At 34.3% G+C, this 22,229-nt stretch overlaps 3 protein-coding genes and 1 non-coding gene across 5 annotated transcripts; 1 reads left to right on the forward strand and 3 right to left on the reverse strand.

Moving 5' to 3' along the window:
• Positions 1-373: 373 nt before the first annotated feature.
• LOC145558839 (glucan endo-1,3-beta-D-glucosidase-like) lies at positions 374-6,479 on the reverse strand. 2 transcript variants are annotated; one of them, XM_081620184.1, is made up of 5 exons: positions 5,664-6,479; positions 4,513-4,868; positions 2,044-2,370; positions 1,019-1,399; positions 374-820 (listed from the first exon to the last, which is right to left on the reverse strand). In XM_081620184.1, the coding sequence occupies exons 1-5, from the start codon at positions 6,064-6,066 to the stop codon at positions 758-760; spliced, it is 1,530 nt and encodes a 509-aa protein (XP_081476310.1). In that variant the 5' UTR covers positions 6,067-6,479; the 3' UTR covers positions 374-757. The 2 variants fall into 2 exon arrangements, with proteins under 2 accessions (XP_081476310.1, XP_081476309.1); XM_081620183.1 differs by having other exon boundaries at positions 1,000-1,399; positions 5,664-6,473.
• Positions 6,480-7,912: 1,433 nt separating this feature from the next.
• LOC145558841 (cyclase-associated protein 1-like) lies at positions 7,913-13,362 on the reverse strand. The gene is made up of 10 exons (XM_081620185.1): positions 12,910-13,362; positions 11,301-11,469; positions 11,142-11,206; positions 10,539-10,848; positions 10,310-10,457; positions 10,107-10,216; positions 9,949-10,004; positions 9,786-9,842; positions 9,555-9,698; positions 7,913-8,355 (listed from the first exon to the last, which is right to left on the reverse strand). Exons 1-10 carry the CDS (start codon positions 13,183-13,185, stop codon positions 8,269-8,271), a joined length of 1,422 nt encoding a protein of 473 aa, XP_081476311.1. The 5' UTR covers positions 13,186-13,362; the 3' UTR covers positions 7,913-8,268.
• Positions 13,363-13,487: 125 nt separating this feature from the next.
• Positions 13,488-13,560, forward strand: TRNAE-CUC (transfer RNA glutamic acid (anticodon CUC)). Its single transcript has one exon. It is a non-coding gene; the product is annotated as a tRNA-Glu (tRNA).
• A 1,703-nt stretch (positions 13,561-15,263) lies between these two features.
• On the reverse strand, positions 15,264-20,546 carry LOC145560234 (putative receptor-like serine/threonine-protein kinase At4g34500). Its single transcript, XM_081621488.1, has 7 exons — positions 19,715-20,546; positions 17,701-17,805; positions 17,479-17,601; positions 16,598-16,768; positions 16,348-16,477; positions 16,060-16,269; positions 15,264-15,635 (listed from the first exon to the last, which is right to left on the reverse strand). The coding sequence occupies exons 1-7, from the start codon at positions 20,272-20,274 to the stop codon at positions 15,552-15,554; spliced, it is 1,383 nt and encodes a 460-aa protein (XP_081477614.1). The 5' UTR covers positions 20,275-20,546; the 3' UTR covers positions 15,264-15,551.
• Positions 20,547-22,229: the final 1,683 nt, after the last annotated feature.

The following is a 22,229-nucleotide window of genomic DNA, read 5'->3' on the forward strand; positions in this document are numbered from 1 at the left end:
ACAATATATAGTGCTTCTCTGAGTTTTGACAACTCTTCTTTGTTCTACTTTACCTATTTCCTTTGACCACTCCTTTAGTATTCAACAAACTAGTTTGTCTTTAAAATTACAATTTTTTTTTTAGAACACGATAGCAAATAATTTTATATTCAATTTTGTTCGATAAATTATACTAGGCATTTAACATCTACAAGAATATGCTCCACAATATTTAGTATTGTTTGGATATGGTGTTATACTTGGCAAAACAATATTGAAAATGAATTGACGATAGTAATACTAGATTACTAGGCACATAACATTTTAACATCTACAAGTATTTCAGCTTCAAAATATATATAAATAGATAAAAGAAGCTAACAAAGGTTACACATTCACAAATAAATCTTAAACAATAATAGAAAATTTAGTTAAAACACCCATGAGAGTGGATATTAAGGAGCAAGATTTTCCTGCATACAACTTTACAACCACAAACTAGTGCAAGCAAAACTCAAAAGTTTGTTACTATATATATAAACCCTAAAAATATGTAGCTAGTGACTCATTTTAGTCACCAAATGTTCATCTCCTTACTAATTAGCAGTGAGCTGCAAGACTAGAGTGGGTGAGCCGCGAGCAAGAGAGAAGCGCGTATCAGGGAGAGGGAGGTAGCTGAGGTTTCAGAATTCAAGGAAGAAAGAGGAAAGAACGAAACATAAACACCACCAGCATGACCAATGCCAACTAAAATGAACTGTTGTAGCACTAGATTTATTTAAGCCAGCTCCCAACGATACTCTGGCATTCCCATCACTAGGATATACACAAGAACCATAACCTACAAAATGTGAAAAAGAGCTTTAGACTTGATTATAAGTAAGCACACGAAAGAAAGTAATAGTATCACAAAATATTGAGTACATGAATGATTTAAGTGAAGTTTAGAAATAAAAAATTTGAGTTTAAAAAATTTCTCAAAATAGTTAAGGATGAACTGATAAATTAACAAGAGCTTACTGGGATTAGTGGATGTAACTGTAGCTGTCTGCGTGAAGTCACAGCTCCCGGGAGTTTTGCCAGCCTTCTGATAAAGGAGATTCATGGCATAAGCTGCATGAGAAGCCACTGTGTTGGGGTCAAAACAAGGTCCACCAGCTTGAATTTTGCTGCAGTCAATGCCCTGACTACAAGCATAGTTCAGATTGGCCTGCAATTGGGTGACTGAGACACCTTTCTTTGGCACACACCATGTTCCTGAAGATTTTGGAGGAGTCCCTGGTACTGCTGTTGGAGTTGCTGAGGGAGCTAATGGAGTTTTCGAGGGAGCTGATGGAATTTTTGAGGGAGACGTAGTTGTTGATGGAGCTGGACTTGTTGAGGAATTTGCTGGACTTTTTGATGGAGATGATGTTGGGGCCTAAAAAACAATAATGCTCAATCAATTTATTAATCAACTAGTTACTACTAATTAACACCAAAAGTTGACTACATTTCTATGCTACACAAGAATATCAAACCACAAAATCAGTAGGGTGTGATTACAGGACCATTTTTTGGGAATTTTTGACATGATTTTTCAGACTGCATTAGCACTTGTTAAATCCAATGATAGAGTTTTATACTCTGATCAACATTGACCCCCTTTTAGTTTGAAATATTGAAAAATAATGTATAACAAAATCATATGGCACACCAACACACATGACTAAAATACTGATGAATGCTATGTTAAAATCAGACAACATTTTAGGATTTCTCGTTACAGATTTATGGACATGATACTTGTATTGGTTATATATCCAATTTCCAACGAATACTCACTTCCTTAATTAACCCACACAGTGAGGCATAATAATCCATACGATGCACAATGATTTAGATTCATTACTGCAAGTAGAGTGAACGAGCATATGTTCCTCAAATATTTCTGTAATGAAAAGGAAATTCTGTTTTACACGAGTATATTTTTTTATGACAGTAACAGGACAATTTACCACCAGAGGATTAAGCTAATTCTCAAAACTCAGATTATATCAGAAACTGATGTGAATAAATTCTCACCTGGCTGCCGCCCTTGGTGAGACCTATATCATAGGTCATCGATAAGTCAGGCTTAAAAAGACCAAATGACTTCTCAGAAGTTGGACCAGGCTTCAGATCCTCATCATACAGAGCAAAAATGTATGTATCTACTGATTTTCCGGGCATCAGTGGGGTCCCAGCCATGGATCTGAGATGTGAAATCAGGCCTCCGTTATAAGCCTTAGCATTTTCAATGCTAGGACCAACTTCGTTGCTGTCCCCACGGTATGGCCATCCAGTCTCAGCAACCACTATATCGATGTCTTTAAATCCCAATGCATTCAGGGCAGAGCGTATTGCATCAACCTGAAATTCTCAACTGGTAAGCCTCAGCCATCTCAATACTACTACAAGTATATTATTTCTACTACTAGCAGTGCTAAATTACTTCAAATATTCTATATCAATTCATCTGTCTGCACTTCATACTCGAAAAACTGGCATGGATAACAACACTTACACTTCATTTTTGAGGCAAAAAATAAGCAATTTTTTTTTTTTCATAAAATGGGGCTTAGTTTGAGACCACGAAGCGAACTTGAATGCAACATCTGTATCCAAATTCAGGGAGAAAGAATAGTATCATGTCACTGAGTAAAATCCTTATTGCTCATTCTTCAAGAAATCTTAGTTTAGGAAGTAAAATCATGAAAATAAAATGAAAGGAACAACTTCCAAAATTGCATGAACTGATCATCGACTTTTAAAAAAGATGATACATTGATTTTTTTTTTTGTCCTTGTTACTCTCTGCTGATTTCCACGCTGTAATCTTCTATTCTTTTTCCTCAGATGGACCATGAAGTAGGACAAAAAGGAAACAAAGGAATGAGTTGATTGCACTAGCCCTTTTTGGCCAGCTTGGTAATCAATCACTTTAAACAGGACACATCAAAACCACAAATGTTCCCATCAATAATGTGGTGAAAAGAACGGAGCCAAATTTCAGGGATACTTGCACATTAAGTCATGCCTAAAAGACAGATTCAGGAAATTATCATGAGGACGAGGACCACGGGGTAGAGCATAAGAGATATGTAGGTATTGCTTCAGGTATGGGATTACATATTTTCATGTAAAAGATTAACTGATGAATATAAGCTCTTTAAATTTTTAAAGGGATATTCATTGAGTAACACTACTCACTAGTCTACCAAAGATAAAGGACAACGCGGCTGTTATGTACTCTACCAGTCAATTTAACATCAAGATTAAGGGAAGTTAAAAATTATTAGAGAAAACTTATCTAAAGTTTAAGTTAATTTACATGCGTAACATCTTAAAATAGATGACTCTACTTAAATACAGGGTAGAAAGAGTATAAATCATGCTGAAAAAAATAAGTCCCCACTTTTTTTGTCTACTTTTGAGGTGTTACCTGGCTTTTTTGTTTTTTTCTCAAATCACTATTATTCTTTTATTAGCCCATAATACCTCATATAAGTCAGCTGTTTAACAAAAGATTATGTAATACAATCAGTAGCCTAAATAAACTGTTTTAAAGCCATGATTTAGATGATGAAAAAAGAAAAAGCAATGAATGTACAAGAATGCTAGCTTTAGTTATCAATCTTTAGTTACTTTAAAACTCTTTATATGCCAAAGAGGGAAAACAAATTTGAAGTGGAACATTGGTCCTAGTCCAAATCACAAATATAAAGTTTTCGTCTTTATTGCTATAATGCATATCTTCACATCATTCAAAAGAACAGATATGCTATCCTCAGAAACCATTCAAGCAAAAGAAAACTCTAATACGTACTCATTAGCCCAACTACGATAGTAAAGTGTGGTATGTTCGTTGCATAATCAGTGCACTGTGATACTACATAGAATCATTCAAAAGGAAAGCCAGACAGTGAAGATGTTAGGCAATACTTACAAGACAAACGTATAGCTAAATTCTGGCATAATCATCTCAAAAGCAATTGATAAACTGATGCAATGTATAATACAATGAAGGCTGCTATTACAGGATATATGGATGATTTTCATAATTGATAACTACATGATTATGCATACAGTACAATGTCATAATCATGCATGAATAATCAACTATTAGATTAGATTCATAAACACATGATTAAGCATATAATGTGTACGTGTCAGTGTATCACTATTCTTTTCTTCCAAAATAAGCTATTATGAACAAACTAGACTTGTATGATATCATTTAAATTAAAAGTCAAATACTATATTAATCAAACCAAAACATGATTGATGAAAGAAATTAATTAAATAGGGTCACTCTTAAGTCTAGATTGGCTTAAATAAGCTTGTTGACTCTTGTCTTCACCAATTATGATTTTTTGTAAACATCACCTAAGACCTAAAGGAAAAGTGTACCGTGCACGTAATACATCTGGGTGTATAGTAAACAACTTGTGCAAGAAATATGAGACTTAAAATACTACTCTGTTAAAAGAACCCGTATGAAACAAAACCTCACCTGGGCATCAAACATGTTCATGTACTTAATATTGGATCCTGGGTCAACCCGTCCAGCATTAGGTTGAAACAGGCAAAATGCAAGAGTGTCAGGCCTTGGATCACTCTGGTAGGCGAAAAACGGATACGGGTTAATGGTAAATGGGGACCCATTTTCTTTCTGAAACTCAAGTAGTTTCTTCATGGTGTCTCCCAACTCTGAGACAAATGCCCCAGATGATGGCGGGTCGGACTGACCCATAACAGCCATGGAATGGACCGTTGAGACCTGGATCTTTCCATCTAGTTTAGCTGCAGTTAAAGCATCTTGAATATTCTGCATTGCAGGTACTAACTGAGATATCAAGTCTTGGTCCCCTGCATATCATAATTTTTTATTAGTCGACAATTATTTTTACAAAAAAAAAATAAAAAAATTCCCCCTTTATTTTAAATTGGGGATATACTAAAACCATCCAAATTTATCAATTTAAAAACTAATTTTAGCACACAAAATTCTAAAGTTTAATACAAACAACTAAAATAATTGCAAGATGCCCAATTCAAGTTATGGTCTTTCTTTGTTCCTTCCTTTCATTCTTTCTTTCACCTTTTTTCCAATTGAGGCTATAACTTAATTGAGTCACACAAGTTGTTAGCTTTATACTTTTACCAAGATTAGATTGATTAATTTGAATCATCATGGAATCATTCAGCTTATAATATTACCAAAAGATTTTTATTATTATTATTATTATTATTATTATTAATTTTACCAATCTCTTCCCATTAATTTCCAAACAGTCATGAAATTTGAATTTTATTAAGAAATTCGAGACAATTAAATTTGTTGGTAGTTAATTCAAATTCCACTCTCCTTTTGTAATAAACCCATTGTTATTTAATACAAAGAAAATAATTAAATTTGTACACACAACTAATCAAGGCAAAACATCACATGGAATAACCGGCAAAATTGATCAAGAACAAATTTGTTCCCATAAACTTATCAAGATTCAAGAACATGTATATCATCTAACTAACTAACTTAAGAACCCTCAATAAATCATTATAAAAGACAACAAAAATTGATATAATATTAGCATAAACTATACTTTAAGTACAAGAAAAGTATAAAAAAAAAAAAAAAAAGAATTGAACCAACGAACTAACCTGAGGAGATGACCTCATTACCAACAGTAATAAGAATGATCTTACTATCAGGGAAAGCCAAGACGTTGGAGTTAACCCACTGAGAAGCATGACTTGGATCAGAAGCAAGAGCAGGAATATCACCATTAGCAGCACCAATAACAATGCCAATTCCAGTATTACCAAGTGCTTTTATGATACCAGGGTCAGCTCCATAAAGCCGAACCTTTGTAAATGGTGTTGTTTTCAGCAGTTTCGCCGTCGCTTCCGGTGGTGGGAGGTTGTCCGCTAACAGCCCGTAGTTTATTCCTAGGTAGGATTGAGCCTCTGCTGTAAGAAGTGAACAGAGGAGGAAGGAGAAAATCAAGGGAAGTTTTGATTGAGGATGAAGAAGAAGAAGGTGGCTTCTTTGAGTTTTTTCCATGGTTTCTTTGGTGATGATGATACGTTGTTGGTTTTCTCTTTCAAACTTGATGGCTAAATGTGGGTGTATAAATACCTTTTTTTTGGTCGTGTAATATATGCTTTTTTTTTTTCTCCTTTTTTGTTTTTGAAAAAATATGGTAGAGAGTGTTATAAATGGGTAATATTGGTAGTAAAATGGTGATGTATAAGTCTTAATAATGGTCAAATTTAAATATTTTTAGAACTTTATTTTTTAAAAGTATTCATTATCTTGTCCTGAGCATAACACTTCTCATATAAAGATACGGATAAAAAAAAAGTTTTTTAAGTAATCTATTAAAAATTACGACTATAACCGTATAAGAGGCAAGGTCACAAGTACAAATTTTTGTCTTGCTTAAAACTTTATGAATTTCTTTTTGGTTTTACCGGAGTTTAGTCAAATTAAGTCGCTTCTTTAAGTTTATCAATTTTGTTGTAGAAAAAAAAGTTTAGCAATTTTAAATTGATGAGGTATAGAAATTAGTGCGGAAAAAATTTTAAAATAGAAACCCAAAAAAAAAGGTATCTTAGCTTGTAAAATATTCATTTTTTTTTAATAATTAATTTTTTTTTTTTTTTGGTGCTTATAATTAATTTTATTTTTAGTGCAGTGTACGGAGTATATAACTTTTGGGATGAATGAAATGGTGGATGATTTTAAAAGAGGGGACCATATGGTGGCTCAGTACGTAGTAAAGTGATGTCGGGAACTATAACTCAAAAACTCCAAAGTTAGAAACTTAGCCGTTAGCTGTTTTTAACAGTATATGAGGATGGCGGTAGAAACTAGAAAGACTTTTTGTATTCAAGTCTTTTAAGTCTACCTACAAAAGGACATTGCTTGGAGATTTCCTTAGCTGCGAAGACAAGGGTAGTTTGTCATTTGGGAAACTCTAAATTATGAATAGCTTTTTGACTAATTAGGTCCCTCTAAATTCCGCCATGAATCTTCGCAACATCCCCGATTTTTTTTGCTAAATTCTCAAAATACCCTCGTGCCCCGGTCTTTATAAACTGAACTGAATTGAACTCACCAAACCTGAATCCTCCAAGTTTAGACTGAGCGTTAATTCTCAACTTAAAAGCTTAACCGTAAAGAATATCTGTAATATAGAGTATAGACGGAAAATGGTGAAGTAAATTGCAAACTCGAGACTGTTAAGTCAATATCACTGCATTTATCAGCTCACAACAACTAAAATTTGCAATAAATAAGTAAACAGGAAGCAACAACTAAGGTGCTGATAGAAAATTAAACCTAAATCTCTTCTATTTTCCTTAATAAAGTAGCCAAATTATTTTAGAGCAAAGAAAGAAAATGAACCTAACTCTCTTCTCTTTTCCTTTTCCATTTTTTTAAAATTAAAACTTAAAAGTAACCCCAGTCAATTTCCTTAACATACTAAACTTTGAAGCCTACCTAAAAAAGGCCACAATGTGCTTCCATTTTGAGATTAATCAATCACTAAAATGAAATAAAGGTCCACATATGACCCTCATTCTAAGGAAATACACTTATAACCTCAGATTTCAACCAGAAAAACGTGGAAACTTACATCACTTAACAGATTTAAAGGGCATTCTAGTCAATATGCTCTACATAAAAGCCCAAAAGGCTAAAATCATACCAATACCTCTTTTTATTTACCTGTTTACTTTTGGGAAGGTGTCTTACAGCTTCTACCCCCTGCCTTTTATTCAAATTGGAGGCTGCACCAAAATGTGCAGAGTATCAAGTATTCAAAAAAAAAAAAAAACGAGAGGATATCAGAGACAACAAGGCGAGGCAGAGAGCTATGAATGAACAACACTATTCCAAGAACTTTAAACAAAACCAAAAAGCCACTATTAATAACAGCACTGAAGAAACAACGATACAAAGTATGAGTTCTTACAGGAGTGCACTTGAAAAATCAAACAAAGGCACCTTGTATAAAGCAACAACCTCACCCACAAACAGAATGCATAATACAACAGCTGAATCAATAAAAGAATAAATTAGGGGGGGGGGGGGGGGGAAGAAAGCCGAATGCAAAACCCTTTGTTTCAAAAACCCAGTGGCAACATATTCAAGACAGACTGGAAGTATGGAATATGCACTTCTTAGCCTTGACAAACAAAAACTTAATCATGAGATGACTCAAGGATAACCTAAATCTGCAGCCGGAAATTATAAAGTTTAGCCACCAGAGTGGGAAACTGGAGATGTCACAAAATGACCATCCTTGAATGTGTGAATGTACTGCTGCGGAAGGGAGTGCTCTTCCTACAAGTTGAAAATAGAGAAAACGTTTAAAACTCTAACATTTCAGATATATACTTCCATTTAGTAACTTTATAAATTATTCAGTCTTCAATCACATGATGTTTAAGAAACAAATGAAGATGCTCAACCCTAAAAAGAATGTGAAAGTCTAAGGCTCAGAAAACATTTTCTAGAAAAATGGTTTTCCGAATTTCCATTGTTTGGTTTATAAAGGGTGGATACCAATTTTTCCAAAGGTGAAAAATAGTTTTCCCATGAGTGGAAAGCATTTTTATATCAAATAAAATGAAAGGAATGTCACATTTCATTCCCTACTCCAATAAACCCTTTCATCTTCTCCCATCCACCCCTTCACCCTTCTCCCTTCCACTCCCATTTTCCTCTGTCAATAATTTATCTTGTAAGGAAACAAAGGAAAACTATTTCCACAATTGTGTTTTTCCATGAAAATAGTTTTCCAACTAAACAAACAGGGCCTAACAGAAAAATTCCTCAAGAGAAAGTTGCTAAATCAACATTGTGGGCAGGTTTACCGCTGTGACAAAAACAGTTTAATGGGCACTAGGAGAGTAAGAAACATGTCTCACTTATGCTGCAAGGGTCCATTAATGTGTCCAGACTCTCTAGATATCCTATACGGTTGGGTAGGCTTACATTTCAGCTGTTGGTCAACGCAATGTTCGCGACCTTGGCCATAGTCTTGGCATCTTTCTCTAGTACCCTAAGCTGACGCTTATAGCCTATACCAAGCTAAACTCTTAATGGGTTATTTTTATAATTTGCTTGGTAATTCTTAAATAAAAAAGTTTGATATGAGACCTATGCCATGGATCATCGAAGAAATTAGAGTTAACTAACCAAGAACTGAGCACTAATAAAAAAATAAAAAAAAGAAAAATTGCTTGGAGCAAAATTACACATGGAATTTACTTTCAATGTTATTCATCAATACAAAGGGGTGTCTATGTCAACTTTGGCATTTTTGACTATTTAATTAACGTTATATTAACAATCATCAGTACTTGTGCTCTCTAACTACCAGGAACTGAGCACTAGTATCCTAAAATTTAAACTAACCTATACCTCATCCCCAACCTAAACTCTTTACAACACAAACAAAGGTAAAAAAAACACACGTACTAAACCAAAATTTACCAAAAAGCAGTACTAGACCAAATAATTAGATTCATGCTGCATACCCAATCACCATCGGCATCAGAAGCAGGTACCATCACATTGATCTCACTTGACTTGGCAGTGGTTATAGATGCATTCAAAGAATCTTTGCTCAGATATATTTGACATCCAGATGTATTGTCCACTGAAATTGTTGGAGCTGAACCCTGCATTTCAAATTTACCAAACTCAGAATTTCCCACCATATGCCATCATCATTTCTTTATATTTCATTTTTATTGTGAAACAATTACCTGGCACTGGACCTCCACACCATTGCAGTTAACAATCTCACAGGCTGCTACAACATCCTGTAGTACAAGTCATCACTTGCATAAGTCAGATCAGCATGGTCTAGTATGATGCAGAAAAATTTACACAAGCAAAGTTTTCAAAACAAAAAACCCGCAAACTGACCTTAAATAAAATTCCCATCTTAGTGCATTTATCAGCAGTGATATTGTTAACTTTTCCTGTAATAAATCAAAGATAAAATCTGAGCTTACTACAGTTAATTAAATGATAGATATGAGTCCCCAAACCAAGAGAAGTCAACTTGTAAGAACTCAACAAACCTTGTATCTGCAAAACTGAATCTTTACACCCAAAAACATAAACTGACTGCTTTGAATCACATTCACTAATTACCATACCCTTCTTCCCAATTTGATTTTCAACAGCCCACCTACCAAATAAATTGAAGATAAAAGCATTGATCAGTGACAACTGACAACAGCAAAAGGGACAGCACATGTATCAAAGATAGGAAGACACTCACTTACGACCCATCTGAAGCTCCAGCTTTGGAGGCCCTGTTTTGGAAAATGCAGAAGATTTAGCACGTGGTTCCTTATCCACAACAGGCACAACACCACTACGGCCAGCCCTGTTCTTTGCCTTCATATCATCTGTAACCTTTCGCAGGCCTGGAATTGAAAGAGATTGGTCACCAAAAATTAACCAAAAAAAAGGAAAAGGGGAAAAGGAACATGTAGTAATGTAGATACCTGATGTAACAGCTCCACCAGAACTGATTTCTTGAAAAACAGCAGACATCCCTACCTTTGGTTGTGATGAAGAAGGTTTAGCAGAATCAGCAGAGAAGAGTGAAGCAGGAGGTGGAGGTGGTGGTGCAGGAGCAGCTGGTCCTGAGGCTTTAGGTGCAGCAGCAACAGTAGCTTTGCTAGAGGTACTCCAAACTGGTCCCAGTGGATAGAAACTCTTAACATAATCCCTCAAACCTGGTAAATAGAGCTCCTTCAAAGCCTTGGCCCATTCCACATGATTAGGATCCTTATTTTTGTACTCAATCAGAACCTGAACATTAAAGAAACAGTAAAGGAATCTGTAAAATCAGAAAATGCAGACAAAGTAGTGAACTAGTGATAGTACTTCCGTAAAGCTCAAAGGCCTCAAACAGTTTGAATCAGATCAGTGTGCACAATGAAAAGATATCCCCTTGAAGCAGATAAGACCAAAAAAGAACTGGAATTAAAATTCATTACTCAAACTCAGCCAAAGATGCTCAATTAATTTGTTGTTTGTAATTACAATATTGAGATACTTGCAAAATAATCTATATTCATAAGCCCAAAAAAGTCAAGTAATACCTTGTTGCTATAAAATTCAGCCATTTGCCAACTTTCTTCCACATGTGCAATAGGCATACTCATACCTACCAAGAAGATATGATTTAGGAGACCAGGAAAAGATGGAGGGGATAAAGAAATAAATCAGCATTTGAAGGTTAGAGAGTATTAAATACTAACCACAGTCTTTGCCAGTATATGCAATCCATGCCAAAGCTGCAAGGCTGTCGGAAATAGATTTCTGATGGTTAAAGAAATCAGACCGCCTCCCCTCAGTCAAGGCATTAGCTTTCATAATCACTTCATTCAGTGGTTTTAGAAACTCACCCAACCCGGCCATGTCAGGTTTCTGCAGGAAAAAAAAAGTGCATTCACTAAAAAACAAATCTTAGCACAGTGCACAAGTAGTTTGGCACTTTGGCACCCCAGTCAAAACCTTCACCACAGTACCTAGTACTAGTTTCAGCCACGTAACTGGAAAGAATATGAAACTTGGACATCTCAAACTCAAACAAGACCAGTCTCGGCAAAGATATCCAGCCATGCCCATTATCTATTAACCGTAATTCCCTCTATTTCAATATAAGTGATATTTTAGGCTAGCAAGTCATATTCAAATAATAAATGGAGATAATATGTTTTAGCTCTAAACACACAAAAGGAGAACCTCATAACTCTAAAAAGTGAAAGTTGCCAATTTGAATAATTAGGATGGAATGTAAAATATCAACTAATTGAGATTAAAAAACCTCAAATATAAATAAACCAAGGGAAGCAAAGTTTGTAACATAGCACTTCCTTCCAATATTTGTGTCTTTTAAGGTTACGCATACATATAAAAGGAGCTGTTAGTCACACTAGATTGGAACTTAACCCCAAAAAAAATAAAGGAAAAAAAAAAAAAAAAAAGAAAGAAAAAGAAGAATATGTTGCGAGTATTTTTACACAAACAAGACATAGTGCACTCAAACCGTAAGGGGCCCTTACATAGATGCTACGATAGCAAATTAAATCTCTATCCTACCACTACCCCATCATATTACTGGTCAAAATGTCAAATCCTTCCATTCCTAATCCCGTTGATTGTTAACATTTCTCCTAAACAATCTAACATGCATAAAAATTTCATGATGACAATCCAATTTCCCTCATATTGGATAGCATTCAAAAAATATATTGTAATGTATTTGCCTATAAAAATTGTTGATCAGTCCAAATTGCAAGCTTAGTGAAGAATATAAAGCGAGCATACAACACAAGTAAGGTTCTTAAAATACTAATTTCAGATATTCATTACTCAATACAAAAAACAAGATCATTTCTGTAGAAATCAAGAACTTCGAAAAAATCTCTCAGCTTCAATGATTCTTCACCGAGTTATTCAAGAAATTCTTTATCTTACATTCAACACATTACTCGTCCAAAATATGCACTATTCCAATTTAAATCAAAACAAACAAAAAAAATCAATTCAAATCAAATCAAGCTTCTATAAATCTAAAATTTTGAATTCCAAAATTTGAACTATCCTCATCATCATCATTATCCGACATCCACATTACACAACAATTTCCAATCAAAATCAACAAAAATACGCTCAATCTAAATCTATAAAATTGAAATGTGAATTCCTTAAATCAGACAGTTCTCATCGTCAAACAATTTTCCACAATGCACAAAATTCACATAAAATCACTCAATCAAAATCAAATCAAACTCCACAATTCAATCCAAAAATAAAATCAACAAAATTTTAAAATCAAACATCAAAAATCAGAAATACAATTACCTGAGTCTGCTTAACTTTAACAAGAAGCTCACGCAAAGCAGAAAACGCATCACGAAGAATCTCCGTAGATTCCAACACTTTACCGCCGATCTTCTGAGCAGCGTCGTAAACCCTACCAACATAATTGGCGATCAGATCATCCAAAGCGACGATCGAAGGATCCACCACCGCATCTTCGCCGGAAAAATCGACGCTTCTAGAAGAAGATGAAGATGAAGAAATCGCCTCCAATCGAGCAACTGCCTTCTCCAACCTCTCAACAAGTTGCGCCTCCATTGATTTCTCTCTCTAAAATTGTTGATTATCAGATGTAATATATGAATTTGTAGATCTGAAGGTTGAAAATTGAAGGATTTGGTATTTATATGGAAGACATTGTTGAAGAAAAAGTGGAGGAGAGAGAAAATGAAGAAAAATGAAAGGGAAGAGAAAGGAATGTATGTGTTCAGGTTGATTTTTGGGCGGGGTATGTTTGGATTAGGGAAAATTGGAGAATTTTACGGACACGTGTCATTCAATGAGGATTTATGATTTTAATTTTATTTATTAACATTTGTGAAGAAATGTTAGCAACCAAATCCGTTGTAGTCTAGTTGGTCAGGATACTCGGCTCTCACCCGAGAGACCCGGGTTCAAGTCCCGGCAACGGAATTTTTTTTTAAAGGAATTTTTTTTACTACGTTTTGTTTTTTTTTTTTTTTTGAGGAAATAGAATTTATCTTTTCTTTTTTCATGATTTCTAATGAAATTATAAATTAAATCCGTCCACTCAAGGAGGTTTTAGTTTGATTTAGAAAAAAAAAAATCATAAAAGAATTGAAAAAAAAAAAAAAGAATACTACGTATATGATACTCTTTGTTTTTCGAAAAAATAATTTTATTTGAATCTATCTTTTTAGTGTCAGATAAAAAGATATAATTTTATCTTTGTTAGGAGTCGTCCTATTATTTTGGTTAATATTTGATCCGATCATCAAGAGATTTTTTATAGCTTTGTTTGACTCTCCCTTAAATCGAGTCCAAGATTTTATAAAAGTTCGTTTGGCATAACAAAATCACATCACAAATTCACAATACTAGCAAAGCAAATGGAATTACTTGAGACTGTTGAGAGATTGCTTTACCAAGAGAATAGTAGTAAGGATGATTCTAACCAATTCTTGATTCGACAAGCTTTCGAAACCAATGATCAATTCGAGGATTGGGCGGAGAAGTTTAACGTGGTGACCGGTATAATCAACAACCTTATAGAAGAAACAGACGAGTGTATAATGTTTCAAAATGAAATAGAGAATGAAATCAAGAACACAAATCTTGAACTTGAAGAGCTTGAATCGCGAAAATGTAACATGGATACAATGCTAAGGTACAACCTTAACAACTTTGAAATGTATATCAAACAACACGACCAACTTCGTGAGGCATCTAAGGATCTAATTACCAAGTGTGTGTACAAGTTTAAGGACGAAGAGGAGGTTAAAAATATTATTGGTAAGTTGCACCTTTTAGATAAAATAGAAGGACGCGCAATAAGGTATCTAAGCACATTGAAAAGTTTGCTAAGGAAGACACGGAATTTCTTGGCATGGTAGAGAAAGAAATTACACAAGTTAAATCGAGGCTTCAATAACTCGAAAGTCATAGACTGTACACAGAGAATATGATGAAGAAAAACATCGTCGTGTTGGCTGATTTGGTAAAAAAAAACAACATAAAGATCTCCTCTTCATACGTTTTATACAGCGAATTGGAACAAGAATTGATGTGCTGTGAATACATTAATGGTAAAGAACAGCAAAACCTACGGATTATAGTTATTTCAATTTTATTTTGGATCTTAAATTGTTTAATTTTGTCAAATTGTTGAGAAATTGATTATCTTAATGTGTTTCATTTGTTCGAGTTTTTTTATTGATGATTTGTATGTTAATGTTCTCTACTTCTTTAAAGCTCGAATCATCATATTATTATGTTAATGTTCTCTACTTGTTGGGTTTGTATTGGGAATTAATTGTTCCTGATTCAGATAGGATTCTTCCATATATATTGTGAGTGACAAAGTAATACGAAGTACTAAAAACTAATTTCCGACAGAAGGAGTAACAAATTTGTTGAGATGTCGCAAGATAACTAGAAATCATAGCCTTGTAAGCATTAAAGTCCTTACTAATCGTTTTAATCGACTTAGGAGCTTTGAGGTCAGTTGTACAATTATTTTCTAAGCTACTGCAGCCTATAAGATGATCAAATAATACCAGAATTTTGACATAAACACTTGCATCAATTTCCTGTAAAATATTGAGACAGTTACAAAGGCAATTGAAACTTACAAAATTAAGCCAATTTATAAACAATGTTAGAGCCTCCAAATTTTACAGAAAACAAAAGAAAAATTCTTACTTCTAGAAGCCGATAAATACTACTATATACTGTACATACAAGGCTCATTCAATTGCAGTTCTTTCTAACCAGATAAAGATAATGTGGAAAAAAAGAATAAACCAACAAAACATGCCACCCAAGGCTCATCACCTGTAATCTTGTTTGTATAAGCTAAATATACAAATTTATCCGCCTTACTTACTTGTGTAATGGACACTAAATAGATCCTAATAGAACTCCTCGAGAGTCTCTTTGGATGTTCACCTAGAGAACCCTTTATCGGATAACTGAAGTTTCTCGGTAGCAGAAGTCAGAGGAGCATCCTGTCGTGTAGGTCGATGATCCTGCAAAGCCGCATAATCCAATCAGAATAATGTAGGCAGTGTGAGGCAGAGCATCCATCAATTCTACTCTACACTTTCAATTAATTCACTGCATAATTGTAGCTAATGTAGCATGGTGGTTGTTTCATGTATGGGATTCTCTCATTTTCAGGATAAGTTTGGGTGTTGTAGCTAAATACTATTTCGGACTAAATATTTAATTGATTAAAGTAGTCCTGCTTTTATAGTCTCATTCACTCTTATAGATATTATCTGTGATATTAAGGCAAAAAAATGGTGGTTACACTTAAGGGCTGATAGCTTTGATAGGACTAGCAGAACGGAGCTGTCAAGGCAAAATGGTTGCTGGATAGACGAGAATATATTTACAAACGAATACCCTACCAGTAATTATATGAAAACTTGAACATAGAATATGACTTACAGGACGAAAGGGAAATTCATCTGCCTCGAGCATATGCACGATCTGCCCCATCTTTGGCCGTTTATTAGCATCCAGATCTATACACCGAAGGCAGATCAATAAAACCCGCTTTAGTGCCCTAGAAGAGGGTTGAACAGTAATCAATGGATCCACCACTTCTTCTGCACGTCGAGTTGCTACCATTCCCTTGAACCAATCAACCAAGTTCATCTGAATATTTAAGCAATGTTAGAGAAGAGCAGATGAAGATTTCACTTTACAGACTATGCAAACAATAAGTCAACAAACCTCTCCAGGGGGTTTCGAATAATCGACTGGGCACCTTCCTGAGATCAATTCCATAAGCAGAACACCGAAACTGTATACATCACTCCACTCACTAAGCATACCTGTGCTGGCATACTCTGGGGAGACATACCTGCAAAATCAATTCCTAGGATTAGAAATCTAGAATCAAACATTAATCGCATTCCTATCCCAAAGTGTCTGGTTCAGTTTACAAGACTACATGTGAGCGAATGCTAGAGAGAGGACGAACCCAAATGTTCCCATTACTCTAGTAGTTACATAGCTTGCTTCAGATCCCAAAAGCTTGGCTAGCCCAAAGTCGGATACTTTTGCATTCCAATTTTTGTCAAGAAGGATGTTACTAGACTTGACATCACGATGAACAACCTTCGGTTCCAATCCCTCGTGCAAATAAGCCAACCTGTGGGAGAGATGAGTTACAATCTGATAAAAGATGAAGCAAAGGACAGGAAAGTAATCACAGGAAAAATTGTAGCTACAACACACCAAAGTCCAACAAGCATTGTCTTATCAGCTATGTGACATGATGAAATGAATCTTCGTATATATAGCTCTATTGTGCATGCAAGTCTTACTTCATCGCACAAATATCAGCTGGGGAGCACTGACCTTCCCCGCCTCACCCATTAGTCCATTACCACACTAGTTAGGATTTTATTACCTAAAAGTGATATAGGCACCGTATTGTGGCATATTAACTGCTACATATACAAGATTGATCAGTCATGAAAGTTGGCCAATCATATTATAATTAACTGCCTGCAATTAATCGTTCTGTTCTTATCTTTCATAAATCATTATTACTAAGTTGACATGCTCTTACACAGAGGTCCTTAATGAAAGAATGAAAGTTGGGGATGAAATATATTTTCTCTACATCACTAAATTCTAAGTAGTGGCATATTTGGAAATCTAATCATTAACCAAAAATAATTTATAAGAAACGATGGAAACTTGATTCAGACATCATAAAAAGCTAGATCGAGGAAGGAACTCAAGTTAGTCCCAGGCTCACACATTCAGATATTGAATTTGAGCACACAGTAGAGTTATTGGCTTGACAAGCTGATCGAACAAGGGAAATGTTCAATATGGACATGAATATCTTACCCTTTGGCAGTTCCAATGGCAATCTTCATACGGAAGTCCCAGGTCAAAGGGCTTACATCCCCAACATCTCCATGCAACCATTGTTCAAGAGTGCCATTATCAACATATTCGTACACAAGAATCCTGAGTTGTCAAACAAAGAATATGTACGAGCAACACATTAGTCATTTACAACAGACTGATGAAAGTGAAGTCGAATTGGCAGGTAGAATAGAGGGACACCTTTGAGCTCCATCTGCACAGTAGCCAACAAGACCAACTAGATTCTTGTGTCTTACTTTTCCTATGGCTTCAACTTCCACCTTAAACTCCTTTTCCGCTTGCCCCCTACATTTCAACTTAGTATAATCAGAATTACATTTTCATACAAATGTTTTTTTATTATGCACACACATATACTCGTAATTAAGGAGGTGCAAACTGATTAGTTATTATCCATTGGTAAGCCGATATCTTACATTAATATGGAGCAAGAAATGTTTAGTTTATGATCAGATAACGTCCATCGAGTGATCAATCAAAGGGAAAACAGAATTATTTCAATGTCACTTGATCAATTATTTATGTCATCCTTCATAAGTGAGTAGTTTGTTTCGTTTCTGTCACTGCTGATTAGTTTCTTCACGGATTAAAAGTGTCACAAGAAGTCACAAAAGAAGGCAAGTAATAGTAAATGCAGTGTTCAGTTAGGCATCTTTGAGCACCCTGTACTACTCTAGGAAACATGTCATAAATGCAACACCTCAATGGTCCATTTTTTTTTGAATTTTGAATACCATTAATTTAAAGCAAGAATAGTTCCAGCATTTGAAATTTTATTTTCAAGAACCATGTTTTGAAATTAAAACATAGCCATTTGAATTTTAGAGTCAGTCACACAATATTGTGCATAATCTCACAGCAGATTAGGGTACTTAATCTCAATCACATCACCACATTGTGATCATGAATTCATTATATATAACCACGATAGACCAGACACCCACATTGCCCGTAAAAGTGGTTCCATGGCCGTAACTACACATTTACAGTCTGAGATCCAAAAACCACAATGCAAATAAAATTCTTACAAGCCATAAACTAGTTTAAAAGTTTTCAGCCAATTATTCGGCCTATAAGCTTAGCTTCACTACGCGAAAAAATGTTCTATAAATCTTAAAAGCAAAGAGCTTTGTCAAGTAAAGAGTTCCATTAAAGTAGGAAACAACTAATTAAGATCAAATAACACATGTGTAAGAACAAATTAAAAGAAAAAGTACAAAGAAATTAAAAGAAGAGAAAGCAAAAGCTCCAAAAACCATATGATGAAGATGACAAAAAGGGGAGTAAAGATCTCATTGAGCATTATACTTTCTCAAGTCCAAAGATGAACAAAATAACAAAAAAAAGATTTAGATAAACATTATTTAATTTTTTTCAAGCTACTTTTCTAATTTTATTTTTTTTCATGAAAAATATAAAGAAATTGCTATCAAGTACTGACACATGGAATTGCAAGTAGCACCGTTAGATCTAAGCAAAGTTAAAGAGTGCCCCATCAAAATCTTCAAACCGACATGATGACTTTGAGCACAAACATGTAAATATCTATTAATATTTCACACAATATTAAGACATAAAATAAAAGACCCACTAAAATTAAAATCAACAACATGATGATTATTTAGCATTAAAAGATTGTGAAAATTTGCTTACTTTACCATGAACATTAATATAAACAAATTCTTGAATTCAACATAATATACGTAGTATATTCATGAATTATGAGAAAAGTTTGATGAATGTGGCACAAACAATTCCAGAAATACTTGACAAAATTAGCTGTAATCCCTCCCAATAGACTTCAACCCAATTTTGAAATCAAACATTTTAGCTTACAATTGGAAAACAAGAGAAAAGATTTCACATTTTCTAAACCAAACATTTCACCCCCAATCAATCAAAGAAAGACACTAGAGGTAGCTTAAAGGGTTATGCATAAGAAATTGATCACAAATTATCGCACCCAAGTTTTTAATTACTCCGTACGATAATAACACTGATCGATACTTGATTTTATACCCCATTAAGTTACAAAATTAATACTGTACTTTAAATACGAGAGTAACCATTAATTACACTTATCGATGCATGATTTTAGAGCTAAATAGCCATATCAAATTTCACACAATTACCAAAAAAATTCAAAGATTTAAACGACCAAATTCATAGAAAAATGTGCAAAATAGAAACATACTTGTTGTTTAGAAGATTTTTGACAGCAACAATAGACCCATCTTCAAGAACACCCTTATAAACAACACCATAACCACCTTCACCAATAATATTTTCATCGGAAAATCCACGTGTCGCAACCTCAAGCTCCCTCAAGCTATACCAACGGCCCCACCCAATGTTTGGAATATCCGATGAAACCACCGACGCTTTACTTGAAGAACTTCCGTCGCTACTTTCCGTCGATTTACTTCTATTTTTCTCTCCTTCAACCAAAATTCCAATTTCCTCTGTTTTATTTCCCTTTAAAATCTCCCCCATTTTCTTTTTAACCCCATTTTCATCATTCACTGCTTTAATTTCCGACGAAAATAGCGGAATTATACCCGAACTTTGTCGCAAATATATCCGATTTTGACCACCCAGTTTGTTTTTCCGTCTGATTAAACAGATGAAGATGAGAAAACAAGAAAAAATCGAAAGACCCACAAAAATTAAGATCAAAATGTAGAGTTTTATGCCGATAATTGAGGTTGTAGTTAATGTTTGAATCATGGTTTTATCTGGGTTTTCCGTCGCCATAGTTGAAAACAGAGGAACTTTTAGAGAAAGAAAAAGATAAAATAAAAACAAAAACAGGGGATTTTGTTGTTTTTTCAGAGGGTAAATTCTTCTGCCATTGGAAATTCAGGGGGAATTCAGAAGATGATTTGCGAGAAGAGAGAGAAAGATGGAGTCATTTGGAAGGTATCTCTCTGAGAAAGCAAGTGAGCGAGCTGAGCTCAGAGAGAGAGAATGAGAGGGAGTACTGAGTGAGTGAGACAGAGAGAGTGTGACTGTGAGAGAGCGGTTTCAACGGATATAATAATGAAAGTTCTTGTTTTTTTACTCACTTTGTTCTTGAATATTGAGTTGTGTGTATAACATTATTTTTGCTATAATTGCAATGTGGTTTGCCTAATTATTTTTTAAGTATCTTCGTAACGAACGTCCCTGAGCGTTGGATAAGCATTTCAAATATTTTCTAAAGTGGTATTAATTTGGAAAAGCATGATAAAATCACGCATCAATCGGTGTAATTAATGTTACTTCGTAAATTTTAATTTAATTCTTCTATTTTTAGCTAGCTTATCCAACGCCCCGTAGCGTTCATTAGTTTTCATTAATTAGGCTTTGTTATAATCAATAGACTTTACTATTGATATGTCTTGCAAGTCATTATGGATAGAGCTTTTTTAATGTTTATTCCCTTTTGAATATGGTTCTTACCAGTTATGATGTTGACATATATGTAACTCATCTACGTGACAAGTTTATGGATATCATGTGCGTCAAATGAAGATGAAATTATAAAATGATAGAGATCAAAGGCTATTAATCAAACTACATGATTGGTATTTTTTGTAAATTATCACATATCAACTATTTAATTCGTGACCTATAAGATTACTAGGCCATTCTCAACCTATCAAACAACAATATATTTTCGAAGAAGGGAAAATTAATTTTGCATCCATTTTCAGTTAACATATATCAAGAGAGAAAATCAAGGTAGGGTAATCAAATTTAGATTTGGCTAAAACGGAGTAAATTATTAATTAATTTAAGGCTAAATCCAATTCAGAGTACATTTGCATTTAGAAACATGGGTTGAAAAAGAGGAACAATCAATGAAGGTAAACAAACATCCAAAGCTAAGTGAATTAAAAGTACATTTGAATTTAGAAACATTGGTCAGATCAATCAATGAAGGTAAACAAACATCCAAAGCTAAATCAATTAAATAAGGAAAGCAAAGATCTTCCACTTACACAAATTAGAACTTAGTGATTTAAAATAAAATTTCGTCATGTTTGCATCTATTTATATAACTGTTATACATATAAAAAGAGTATTATTATTTTTCATACTACTTATAAATAAAAGTATTCTTTTTTAATGTATAATCAATGCGTAAACAATTAATAAAAGAGATCTAAACCAATCAACATCTAATACATTATTGTTGTTATAAATCTAGAGTTTCCAATTTTTTAATTAGTCATGACCGTTTTAGTCAGCTGAGGGCTAATGAAGCCAAGGAGGTCCAAATGGATAAAAGGACGAAAATGACCTTGGTTTACGTGTATGGTGGTCCAATTAAAGGGGAGTATATCATGGCTAATCTTGTCTTTTTACACGTGGCATGGGTAAATAGGAGCATTTTCTAACGGCATGTAAAATGGCACTTATTGAATACTTGACTAGTATGAGCTATCAACTTCTCCAGCTTAATTACGTGGTTGTGTCTTTACTCTTTATAGTCTTGAATAATGTCCCACCTTCTTAATCCATTTGTTAACAAGTTTAAATATAATTTTGTACGTGGCATAAATTATTGACATGTTAACAACGATTTGATGGAACCCTAAAGTCTTAATTTTAAAACTACGTATTTCAATTGAATTCTTATTATAGCCTCTTAGAGCATTAGCAAATGGCAACATTGGGGTACTAGTGTACTACCCTCGCCAAGTCTTTCTCATTTTGTTTGGGCT

Source organism: Chenopodium album, chromosome 9 (genome assembly GCF_948465745.1).
Source record: "Chenopodium album chromosome 9, dcCheAlbu1.1, whole genome shotgun sequence".
Taxonomy (NCBI): domain Eukaryota; kingdom Viridiplantae; phylum Streptophyta; class Magnoliopsida; order Caryophyllales; family Amaranthaceae; genus Chenopodium; species Chenopodium album.